This window comes from Strix aluco, chromosome 2, assembly GCF_031877795.1.
Source record: "Strix aluco isolate bStrAlu1 chromosome 2, bStrAlu1.hap1, whole genome shotgun sequence".
Classification (NCBI taxonomy): domain Eukaryota; kingdom Metazoa; phylum Chordata; class Aves; order Strigiformes; family Strigidae; genus Strix; species Strix aluco.
This window is the reverse complement of record NC_133932.1, coordinates 52,370,742-52,383,320: the sequence shown is the minus strand read 5'-3', so window position 1 is coordinate 52,383,320 and position 12,579 is coordinate 52,370,742. Positions and strand designations below refer to the sequence as shown.

General features: G+C 45.4%; 1 protein-coding gene across 3 annotated transcripts in view; it reads left to right on the top strand.

Annotated features, from left to right (window-relative positions):
* NHS (NHS actin remodeling regulator) overlaps positions 1 to 12,579 on the top strand; it is a 267,934-nt gene extending 255,355 nt beyond the window's left edge. For all 3 annotated transcript variants that reach the window (XM_074814724.1, XM_074814725.1, XM_074814726.1), the window contains 5 exons: positions 1,328 to 1,520; positions 4,892 to 5,023; positions 6,301 to 9,258; positions 9,731 to 9,857; positions 10,604 to 12,579. In XM_074814724.1, the coding sequence (XP_074670825.1) occupies positions 1,328 to 1,520; positions 4,892 to 5,023; positions 6,301 to 9,258; positions 9,731 to 9,857; positions 10,604 to 11,228 (4,035 nt within the window). In that variant the 3' untranslated portion in view covers positions 11,229 to 12,579. The remainder of the gene's footprint in view (positions 1 to 1,327; positions 1,521 to 4,891; positions 5,024 to 6,300; positions 9,259 to 9,730; positions 9,858 to 10,603) is intronic.

Here is a 12,579-nt window from a genome sequence, read left to right as displayed (position 1 = left end):
AATACTTTTGGGGCCGAGGCGTAAATGCTTTTTGGCAAGCCTGAGACGGTTAATTCCCCCGGGATTTGTGAGGAGCCTGGGCGGAGGAATGGCAGAAGTACAATGGCAGCCCAGGCGTGATCCTGCGGTGTTCAACACCCGCCTGCTCAACGCCCTGCCGAGGAGACGGAGAGCCATATTTTATCTTCACCCTGTTTGCTACCGAAACTAAAACTGGCAAATGAAGTGTAAACAGCAGGCATGAGGGGGAAGGCTGGTAGTTAAGCAGCTGGGAATTCAGGACTGAAGAGAAAGCCGGCCTGAAAGGGATTGCGCTTCATTTTTAAAAACTGAGAGGCAGACGGACGTCCTGGGCTTGTCGAAGAGTTGTCACAGCTTATAGAAGAATGTATTAATGGAAAAAGGGAGGGCAATTAGACAGAAGAAGGTAAGTGTTTCTCCTCTGTGTCCCTTCCAAACAAAACAGAAACTTTTTTTATTGCAAACAAAGAGACCCCCAAGCCCGAGTTGGTAGCCAGCACCACATGCAAACGCACTTATTTCTCTTTTACTAGATGAAATTATAGTGGCTTTGCAAGACAGGGTATTGTTGGGGGATTTGTTATTTCTTCCAAAAGAAAACAAACTACCTGTGTTTCTTCTATGCAGTTTACTTTTCTCTGTTTCTTTATCTTCCGTATCTAGTGCTTCTCATATCATGCTGTAAAACTGTGCATGGTTTCTAAATAACCCTTTGAATTTCTTCTGGTGGTGGCTACTCTTCTCTTTGGCCACTGTCCCCCTGCCCCAGCGCTGTTAACGCCTGCTGCTTCCCACCACATAGCTGCTCATGGTCTGAGCTTGTAAAAATTAAATGCAAATGGTTTTCTGAAGTATGGAGGGGTCTTCTTTAAAACTGTGGGCCTTCTGATGCTTGTCCTCAAGTGAATGGTTATGTGGGGCCAGACCTCACCAGTAATCAGTGGACTAGGGTGTTCAAAAGATTGTGGATGTAAATGAGGGCCCATGTGTCTAACGCTGATGGTAATTGAGGGCACAGTTGCAACAGCTACCCATGAATGCAGGATGTGCCCCTTCTGATGGAGGAGATGTCCAGACTTGTTCAAATCACTGTAAATATGCTGAATTTCAGTATGTTGAGGTATTTTTCTCCTATTAGCAGGATGTTATTTTTCCATTGGAGAATAGCTTGTGTTGTGTGACTTAGCTGGAATGATTCCTCCTTGCATCCCTGTAATTGATTTCTGATCTGTGTGTCTGCTTTGTTTCGAAATTAGCCTTGTGTGCCTGAGTGGGAGACACTGATTTTGAATGTATTCATTTGCAGTCCCATCCACCAGAGGACGAAGATACAGATGTCATGTTAGGGCAGAGGCCGAAAAATCCAATACATAATATCCCTTCTACACTGGATAAACAAACCAATTGGAGTAAAGCACTACCTCTCCCAACTCCAGAGGAGAAAATGAAACAAGATGCCCAAGTGATTTCTTCTTGCATTATCCCCATCAATGTCACTGGTACAAATCTCTTCTATTTCTTTTTGTATTTATTGCATGGTTCAAGGAAGGTCAAGTACTTATTTTGTTTAATTTATTTGAAGTCATGGGATTGTGCAGTCCGGGGGCAAAGACCCTAGCTTGAGGATTTAGTTTCTGGAAGACAGTGGGCTAAATTCATCCCTCACATGTAACCACTGGAGTCACTGAAGCCACATCTAGGATTAATTTGGCCCCTATTTTCAGAGTCATGTTATACAGTGTAACATAACACTGGTTCCCTGTATAAACAATGTACTTTTGTTGTGTAAATAACCTACAGTCTGTATTTACAAAGACCTCAGATAACTTTTTGAATGTAGCTGACTGAAATAATGCAGAAAGCCACTGAAATTAATCATATGATTATCATGTGTAGCAGGAGAAGAAAAACTAGAGAATGTAGGCTACTATTTGCAGTGCTTTAAACATGCGAGGCATGACTGTGTAGCATGCAAACCATCGCTCTGAGATCTCTTTACATGCAGCTATGCTAAAGGTATAGTAATGGCATTTTCTCTGATTTCTATAACATTTGGATACATTTGACTAGATTTATTTGAAGGAGAATTTGTCTATAGAAGCAGCAGGTATATAATTTATTAAATGTGATAGATGGCTTATTTCCAGAATCAAAAACCAGACTGTTTTTCTCTTTCTCTTTTTCTCTTTCTCTCCTTCCAGAGGGCTATGGTAAACACAAAGTTGATCTGAGTTTTCCTCAGTAGTATTTCGCACCAAGTTTTGATTAATGTAAGAGCATAAAGTGAGCTGACTTCCAAGGCTATAGGCTTAAATATAAATAATCAGGAAAAAAACAGGAAACTTTCAGTTAGCCTTCATTCCCCAGAGAAAATATTTGTATTCTATTTTCCCAGTAACTGGGGGGTTGAGGAGGAGGTCACAGCCCATTGCTCTTTCCCATGTCTATCAGTGGTGCCCAACCTTCCTGCAAGACAGGCTGCGGGGTTCACCATGGTGCCAGGGAGTGCTGTATGCCCACAGTCCAGCTTCAGCCCCCAACAGAGGGGCTCTGGCCTTTCGGGCTAACAGCACGTCTGTCCTATGGTGTCATGGTGACAAGTGCCCGACACCTGCTCCACCATCAGCTGCATGAATCCTCCTGGTCACAGCAACGCAGTCCCGGTTCCCCTCCACCCCAGCAGTGCAGGTGACACTGCACAGTGCTGCCAGCTATGCCCAGCCAGGGAGGTGGCAGCCCGGAGTGGGTGTCTCCACCACCAAGACGGTGCTTCTGGCTAGCCAGCGCCTCATGGGAGGAAAGGCAGCCGGCCAGCAGAGCTGCCTTCATAGACCCTGTCGGGCTGGAGGTTGGGAGCTGGCTGGTCGAGGTCACAGGTTGGGCACTGCCGATAGAAATCCCCGCAGAAAGTCATAGATAGTGTGGCATGTTTTCATGAGGTAAAGCTGGTGTTAAAATGATGCTCTTTCTAGATTCAATATAGGACCCTAACTGGTGTAGGCTTTCTAACATGGCTAATGTCACCTAACACAGTTCAGAAGAGAGTTAGGTCTGGGACCAATGTTAACCTTTCCAGTAATAGCCATTTTTGCCTAGACTCCACCTGCCATACATTGGAACCAAATTTCCACTGATCAGTTTTACAGATCAAGAATGGTATGTAATCTTCTGGATGTTTATGTGTATCATTCTCATTAGCACTAATGGGAATAATTTGTATGCATCACGGGGAGGATATGCCCTCTTCCACTTTCCTCTCGGAGATGACCCCTGTGCATCTGGCACACAGAGCATGTTCAGCTAACTCACAGTTGCTGGAAAACCAGCAATGATGCTGATTGATTTTTTGTTTCAAAGAGTTTGCTTTCAGTTCTCTTTTTTTTTTTTTTTTTTAAGCTACTCCCAACCCTGAGAAATGTTCACTTTTTTGAAAATGACTGTTGTTGGAGTTTACAGCACTTTCGTTCCATATTAAAGAAAGTTCTTCCTCTGCTTATTCCAGGGGCATTGGTGGTTACAGGACATCTGTCTGAAGCCTCTATTTCACTGTAGTAGATTTCAAGAAGAACTTTTACAAGAAAGTTACTTTTTAATGTTTTACATTGTTATGTAGTGTAATATGTATGTGTATGTCTGTGTATAATTATGTTTTCTATAATTATACGCTATTAAAATAGAGCTTCTTATCAGGAACTTTTTTTCCTTTTGTTTGGTTTAGTTTGTTCGTTTTTCTTAAGATTACAAACCACTGTACCAGCAATCCTTACGTTAGTGATTTTTATGGACCTGGCACATTTTTTCTGACCTGTCCCATGTCAACTTTAGAGAGCATGAGTGTACAGTTGTGCAAAAAGCCAGTGCAGATGGGCACTGGTTTTCTGGTAAGCCTCCTTTTAACTTTATTTTGACAATACAGTGTAAAAATAGAAGTTAAATACACTTCCTTGTGCTAATGCCATGGAAACATAAAGAAAATGTGGAATTCTTACCTTTTCTCTATGACCGTGGTCATAAATAAATGTGCCCATGAAGTTGGTCTCCTAAATCCAAACTGAGGATCTTGATTGACTGCATGACCCGATTACCAGAGTGGACCCCCACGCATCCTGCCCTGTGCTGAGCACTTGTGAAAATCAGGCCACTTACTGATGTACACACAAAAATAGTAGCTAGCCTTTTATGTCACCCTTGGCCATGTGTCATCTCATGAAGAATGCTCTCTAAACTTGCACAAGGACTTGGCCCCATTTTAGCTGTCTCCTTCCTTTTTGAAATGTTAGCCCCCTTGGCATATTGGTTTCCTAAGAAGCGCCCAACTACTGCAATATGGCGTTACAACCTTAAATTGTTTTCTTATGCATAGTTGCTTAAAATAAGTCAGGCTATAGCTCAACAGATTACTCTTTGCAGATAAGTTACTGTCATTGTCCCTATGACAGATGGATAAATAGCTATAAAAAAGATGACCTGTTACCAAGAGCTCTCAACTCTGTTTTCCTTCCTGATTTTCTTTTCTTTTCTTTTCTTTTCTTTTCTTTTCTTTTCTTTTCTTTTCTTTTCTTTTCTTTTCTTTTCTTTTCTTTTCTTTTCTTTTCTTTTCTTTTCTTTTCTTTTCTTTTCTTTTCTTTTCTTTTCTTTTCTTTTCTTTTCATGCCTTCTGTTATTTTTGGCAGACGAGGCTGCAGAGGGGGAGCTGGAATTAGATGTAAAACTGTGATATACTGTGATATAATTTACATAAGAGCTACATAAGGGCTCCCTTATGTTTATTCACAGGCTTAATCCAAGCTCACATACCTCCACTGTGTTCCAGCCATGAAAATTTGTTTACTATTTCTAAAGGCTAATGAGACCTATTTATGGGTTGCAGGAGTTGGTTTTGACAGAGAGGCTAGTATACGCTGCTCTCTTGTTCATTCACAATCTGTACTACAGCGGAGACGAAAGTTGAGGAGGAGGAAAACCATCTCTGGCATCCCCAGAAGAGTGCAACAAGAAATAGGTGTAGTATAAATACAAATCTTCCGTAGATAGCTTTCTAACCAACTTAAATTGCAGGGATATGAGCTGGTAGCCAGCCTTCCAAAGAAATGAAATCTTGAAAGCATAAATGCGTGTAGAGTTTGGGAATGACGTGGTTTGTTTTTTTGATTTACTACAGTAAGCAAAGCTATATTACTCCATATGGCCTTAATGGACCAGGGGCCTTACCGAGTAATATAGATGTACATGTTCAGCTCTTATCGTGTAAATGTTAATCAGTTCTTTTTTTTTTTTCCATTTTATTTCTGTTATGAACCCATAGTTATGTGCATAAAAAGTAACTAGATTAAGTGAAAGTTTTTTCTTGCGTGAAGGGAGTTTAAGGTAAAGAACTGACAGATGTTGGTTGCTCAGCAAAGTGATGATGAGCTGTCACAACAGCCAGATAACTCACTCAGATGAGCAGTTGGATATCCACCTTAGAGACAGCTTCTGGTACCCTATGGGAAACTTTGCTAAACATTCCGTTTATTTATCATGCTTGTCCTCGATTCCTTCCTTTCATTCTTTATTACCAAGGATATTTGCCTGAAATCGAGCAGCTGACCTCACTTTTTGTCCTAGGTAAATCAGGAGCAACTCTGTTGAGGACAAATCCAGTGTAAAATTGGTATTAACCCAAAACAAAACTAATGGGATCATTATTTCTTAATGTTCATCTGCATCTGAAGACAGCTCTGGTATCTCAGACTGTTGCCATGAAACTTGATGGGAAGCAGAAGGAATGCGTTTATCATAGGGAATAAGCAACCAGAGAACCTATGAAAGAAAGATCCTGTTGCCTTGCAAATATTCTTGGTAGTAAAGAAGCAGATAATGGAAATTCTGAACAGACAGGTAGTCAAAATAGAATTATTTTTAGAAGCTCACGGAGTGTTTTGTCCAGCAGCCACTCCTGAAAACTGTCTGTAACTAGTTGAAATAGAGTGACAAAAACTGAAAATGTAATATTTATCTTAATATTTACCACAGCAAGATCAGCTCCATGTAAGATCACATTGCAGAAATAGGAGAACTGAGATCACATTGCAGGACTAGGAGAATTTCCCCACCTCACCGGGATAAGGTCTGCCTTACATACTCTTTGTAGCAAAGCTAAATTTGGTCCAATGCTCAGCAAGATTAAAAAAGAAAGAATACAGCAGATGAAAATGCTTCTTGGGTTGCTGCGCGGGTCGTCTCGTGCCGGGAAGCGTAGAGCTGTCTCCCACTCACCCGGCTTTCCATGTGTCCTAGATTCAGACGAGTCACCAGTGGCAAGAGAGCGCAATGTGATTGTGCATGCAAACCCAGACTTCTCCAGCTCTGGCAGCAGGAGGTTGGGGACCCGGGACTCGGAGTGCCAGACAGAAGAAATCCTGATAGCCGCTCCCTCCCGGCGGCGGATCCGTGCCCAGAGGGGGCAGAGCGTTGTCGCCTCCCTCTCCCATTCTGCTGGCAACATCTTGGTGCTGGCAGAGAACGGGGATGCTGTCTTCGCTGCTGCTGTAAGCAACCGCATCCGCTCGCGGAGCCTTCCTCGTGAGGGCGCCCGGGCCAGTGAGGGCCATCAGGATGCCACCGCTAAGAGTGCAGGGTATGAAGCAGAGCGCTTCCTAGATGGCCAGGAGAGGATCGCAAAAAAGGGGAAGGAGATCTTGAGCAAGCAGGGTTCACAAGAGCACCAGCCCATCAGTTTAACTTGTCCTCAGCACCTGCACAGCCCCGAACACAGCATCGGCGAGAGGGGAAGATCACGGCTGTCAAGGATGGCCGATTCAGGCAGCTGCGAGATTTCATCCAACTCGGACACCTTTGGGAGCCCCATTCACTCTATCTCCACAGCAGGAGTCCTGCTCAGCAGCCACATGGACCAGAAAGATGACCACCAGTCCTCCAGTGGCAACTGGAGCGGGAGCAGCTCCACGTGTCCCTCACAGACATCCGAAACCATTCCTCCTGCCGCCTCTCCTCCGCTGACGGGCTCTTCACACTGTGACTCCGAGCTGTCACTCAACACCGCTCCCAATGCCAATGAGGACTCCAGCGTCTTCATCACGGAGCAGTTTGGTGACCACGCGGACAAGGTCAGGGGCCACAGGGCGAGCTCCTTCACCTCCACTGTGGCAGATTTACTGGATGACCCGAACAACAGCAACACGAGCGATAGCGAGTGGAACTACCTGCACCATCACCACGACGCCTCCTGTCGCCAGGACTTCAGCCCCGAGCGCCCAAAGGCCGACAGCCTGGGATGCCCCAGCTTCACCAGCATGGCCACCTATGACAGCTTCCTCGAAAAGACCCCCTCGGACAAGGCAGACACTAGCTCACACTTTTCTGTGGATACCGAAGGATACTATACCTCCATGCACTTTGACTGCGGTCTCAAGGGTAATAAAAGCTATATTTGCAACTATGCAGCCCCAGGCTCTGAGAGTGGCCAGACTGGGAGCATGACCTCCAGCCTGGCTGACTGCGCCTGGCAGGAGTGTGTGAGCCACAGAAGGCAGGGACGGCAGAGCATCTCACTGAAGAAACCAAAGGCAAAGCCAGCCCCACCAAAACGTAGCTCGTCTTTGAGGAAATCGGAGGGCAGCACCGACCTTCCTGACAAGAAAGAACCAAAGATCGGCGGCGGGCAGCACATCTCTCACACCGCTAGGGAGATGAAGCTGCCCCTTGAGTTTTCAAACACACCTTCCCGAGTGGAAGGCCCTAACCTGCCAGCCAAGCAGGAGCTCCCCTGGGTGAACCAGGGTGATGGCGGGTTAAAGGACACTCCTTTCGACACCGCTGATATCCCTTCCTTTAAAGATGAAGGTGCTGAACAACCTCACTATGCAGACCTCTGGCTTCTGAACGACTTGAAATCCAGCGATCCTTACAGGTCCTTGTCCAATTCGAGCACTGCTACAGGTACTACAGTGATAGAGTGCATCAAGTCACCAGAGAGCTCTGAATCCCAGACGTCCCAGTCTGGGTCACGAGCCACCACCCCATCCCTCCCTTCTGTTGATAATGAGTTTAAGCTGGCCTCCCCTGAGAAGCTGGCAGGGTTAGCCTCACCCTCCAGTGGGTACTCCAGCCAGTCAGAGACGCCCACCTCTTCTTTTCCGACCGCATTCTTTTCGGGACCCTTGTCTCCAGGGGGAAGCAAGAGGAAGCCAAAAGTACCGGAGAGGAAGTCGTCACTGCAGCAGCCACTCTCGAAAGATGGTACCGCCTCGGTGAGCAAAGACCTCGAACTTCCAATTATACCTCCTACTCACCTCGACCTAAGTGCTCTTCACAACGTCTTGAGCAAGCCCTTCGCTCACAGGCACCAGCTGCATGCCTTCAGCCACAGCAAGCAGAGCGCAGTCGGGGAAGCCCTGCATACCAGCCCTCCCTCCGCCCTTGCCATCACGCCCTCTGTTCTCAAGTCTGTCCACCTCCGGGCAGTCAACAAGCCTGAAGGAGGGAAACAGAAAGGCAGCACCCCAGACCTGCTCTGCATACAGGAAACTTCCCTGATGGTGAACGACGTTTCTCCAGGCAAAATGAGGCCGCTCTTAGCTAAGAAACCAGTATCGCGCCAGTACTCCACAGAGGAGGCCATAATGTCGTACATTGACACTTCCCCAGCAGAAGCAGGACCTGGAAAGCTGCCTTTAGAGAAAAGCTCCTCTTTCAGCGGGCAGAATAGCTGCGAGCGAGAAGCTGTAACTTCAGTAAACGTGGGTCTGGTTGAAATCAAACCCGGGAAGGACCAAACATACCCAGCCGCTGAGCATTTGCCAGAAAGCACTCTGAATCAGACATGTGCCGTCTCTGCAGACAGGTTTCAGAAGGGCTCAGCTGTCCTCACAGGTGATGATGAAGCTAAGAAACCCAGCCAGGGAGCAGAAACGGAGCGTGACCTTCCACAAGTGCAGGCTCAGCGAGAGCTCTCCGCAGGCAGTGAGGGAAGTCTGGAAGCTGGGCCTGCAGGCGAAAGCCCAGCTCAGGCCGAGGGAGTGGCTGTCAGTGATCAGCTTAAGCACCAACCCAATGTAAACCACCATGTGCCTGGGAATATCAGCTACGAAACAGAGATGGCAGCAGCGAATTCACTCAGCGAAGTGAGTGGCAAGCAGGAAAATGATATCGCATCAGGTATCCCAACCAAAAGTGCCTCTGATGATGGCAGGGCCGATGAGACAGCGGGCAGTGTGGATGAGCCTTCGCTGAAAGGTCAGTTATGAACTCTTGCTGTGTTATATCCAATCATGTGGCTTTGGACATGACTGGGAGCGGAGTCAAAAAGGAGGCTGGAGTTGCAGATCGGTTTGCTTCTGTAGGTTTAAGCATAGATGCCCCTGATGTGTTAGCTGACCAGCCAACTCAAAGATATTTTACACTTTTTCAGTGTATTCAGAGCATATCTCTCTGATACTTATTTCATATGAAAAGAGAAAAGGGAGGAGCACTAACCCTGGGTACAGAGGAGCCTTGTTATCACAGCTGTACAGTAAATGGGAGATTCCAGTTTCGGCCCCTAGTGGTGCCCCCTTTATGGGCTCCATCATGCAATATATACAAATAGAGGATAAAGTCTGTATGGCGGTATCAGCGGTTGTGAACTGAGATGGTGCCTCACATTGGCGGTGCTGTTGCAAAGCGCAGTGGGGTCTAACTCATAGTGTGACCTCTTTCCTTGTTTAAGAGTCATCTCCAAGCGACGAGTCCATCATGTCTCCGCTGAGTGAGGAGTCACAGGCTGATGCTGAGGATGTCTTTGTGTCTCCAAACAAACCCCGCACTACTGAGGATCTGTTTGCAGTCATTCACAGGTGACCTAACCTTGCAGCAACAGGAAATGGTAACATGCAGCCCTGCACAGGCACCCACTAACAATAGCTGCAGGATGGTTATTCAATGGTTAGGTCTTGTCCTGAAACTACCTTCTTTAATTTATTGAGATTAGTCTTCTAAAAGGCAGCTTTTAAAAGATGCTTTCCTATGGTCTGGTGTGCACTTTGAGTATCTTCATGGCATGTGTAGGGTGCTTTACAGATAATAACCTCAGGCCGTTCTCTCTAACAAACATACGTGTCTCCAAAGAAAACTACCTGCGGTGGTTCCTGATTTCTGCCTTCCAGCTCTATTCTGGTGAGTTGTTCTAGCAAGAATGATGAGAAGGCACCTCTTCAATTTTAGAGTATTTTGTATGCAGCTGAAATTTGCCATCGCAACTGAAATTACAGATTTCTGATATTAAATAGGGTACACTGAGTATTACTATTACCTTAGACTCTGTATGAATTGTCACCTTTATAAAGAGCTGGCTGCGCATATGTTGTTTTAGAAGAGCTAGGTAATGTTGAGAGGTACTCTGTGGCTCAGTGCCTCATTCATTGCACAAGAGCTATCGTGGCTTAAAGTGCATCAGCCACTGCTAGCCTCTGATATTTGACAGGAGGATTATGAGAACTGTAGCTAATATGAAAGCACAGTCAATCTGTGAAACTCCAGACCAGCATTAAGTGTTATTCTATAAAGATAATGTATGAAAGAGCGTTCCTTTGTGTTTTTACAGATCAAAAAGGAAAGTTCTTGGGAGAAAGGATTCTGGAGACCTTTCTGTAAGAAACAGATTGAGAGCATCATCTGGGACCAACAGCCAGACCCCTGCCAGCAGCACACTGCCCGCCAGCAATGTGCCACCAGCCAACAGCGTGGGCACTCCCATTAGCAGTCAGAGGTCCCCTGGGCTTATATACAGGAATGCCAAAAAATCCAACACATCCAATGAGGAGTTTAAACTACTGCTCCTTAAAAAGGGCAGCCGATCTGATTCCAGCTACAGGATGTCTGCCACAGAAATTCTGAAAAGTCCTATTTTGCCCAAGTCCCCTGGTGAGCTGACAGCAGATGCCCCACAAAGCCTGGAGGAGTCTTCCCCAGCGGCGAGCCCTGATGCATTGTCCCCACTCTCCCCCTGCTCCCCCAGGGTTAACGCAGAAGGATTCTCCTCCAAGAATTTTCCCATGTCAGCATCTTCGAGAGTGGGGCGCTCACGGGCGCCTCCGGCAGCCAGCAGCAGCCGGTATAGCGTGCGGTGCAGGCTGTATAACACACCAATGCAGGCCATCTCCGAGGGAGAGACAGAGAACTCAGACGGCAGCCCTCATGACGATCGGTCTTCTCAGAGCTCAACATAGGCTGTGCGGGCACCAGAGCCAGGTTGCCGGCACCACTCGGGCTCTGTAAGGATGTGAATATAAGAGGCCAATGCTGTAGCAGTCAAAAAAAAAAAAAAAAAAAGAAAAAAGTTGCAGGGCAATATCGATGCTTAAATGTGTTTGTGTTTGTAAGATGCTGGGGAAACAGGACTACAGCTGTAGCTATTTATTACATTACATTTTCTAAGAGGAGGAAGATACTCTATGTCTGTTCTGTTTTCTTTTGACTTCATTCAGTTTATCCCATTCTCATTTACGTTGTCACTGTAGATCTCAAGGCTATACACTTTCCATAGGGTTAAAAGTGACTTTGGGTTTGGTTTTTTTCCAGAAGCTGCCCATCTAGAAACAAATCCCTCACTGGAGTGCTTCCTTAGGGAGAAAAATTTAAAAAAAAAAAAAAGCTCTTGAGGATTGGTATTTTTCTACACTAAAATGAGCTGAAACAAAATTTAGAAGAAATGAACAAAACATATGTAAATACCATATTTTTGATAAAAATTTGTAAATAGAATTATCAAAAAGTGGATGTGGCAAACAATTTACTGCATAACAACTTTGTTTATAGAAGACAAAAGAAGTCAAATGTAATAACTGTATTCTGTGAATACCATTTTCATATCAAACATAAAAAATTCATATGGCCACCGATAACCACTTTCAGTGCGACAAACCTGGAGGACAACATTGAGCGGTGGAAAGGAGGAATTCTCTGCCTTAGCTAAGGAAATGGAAAGGCTGACGGCAACGGGATTAAAGTAACCATTTGTCTGTCTAAGGCAGCTCTGAAGAAGCTAACTGGAAAGCGCAGCTGGGAGGGTTTCTGTGAGGATTGGTGGGGAAGGCGAGCATGTTTCCGACAGAACAGTTGTGTCTGATGCAAAGCCCCAAAGGGTCCCATCCCACAGCCTCCCCTGGGCCTTTATTCTTGCAGGGATAGCTTCAGAGAGGATAGATGAGAGAAGACATAGTACTTAACTTTCATATTCCTATTAGGCTATTGGGATACATAACACGGTCATAACCTGGTAACTATAATCTTTAAACACAATTAGTTTCTGGTTCGTAAAGGAAACAAATAAATTATAAGCATGCAGAAGCGCTTTCAATTTATCAGTAAATATCTGCGATGAGTTTTCAGTGAAGCTTTCTCTTTGTGCTGATGAGATTCATGCTACCTAAATATTTACAAAAATGACACTGTGAAAACGTAGCTGGGAAATAGGTATGTGTATGCATTATTTATATTCATTGCTGAGCTGGGAAGGGGAAAGCTCTGGTTCATTGTGCCAGCCACGTACAGTTGGGATCTTGTCTGGGTTTACCAGAA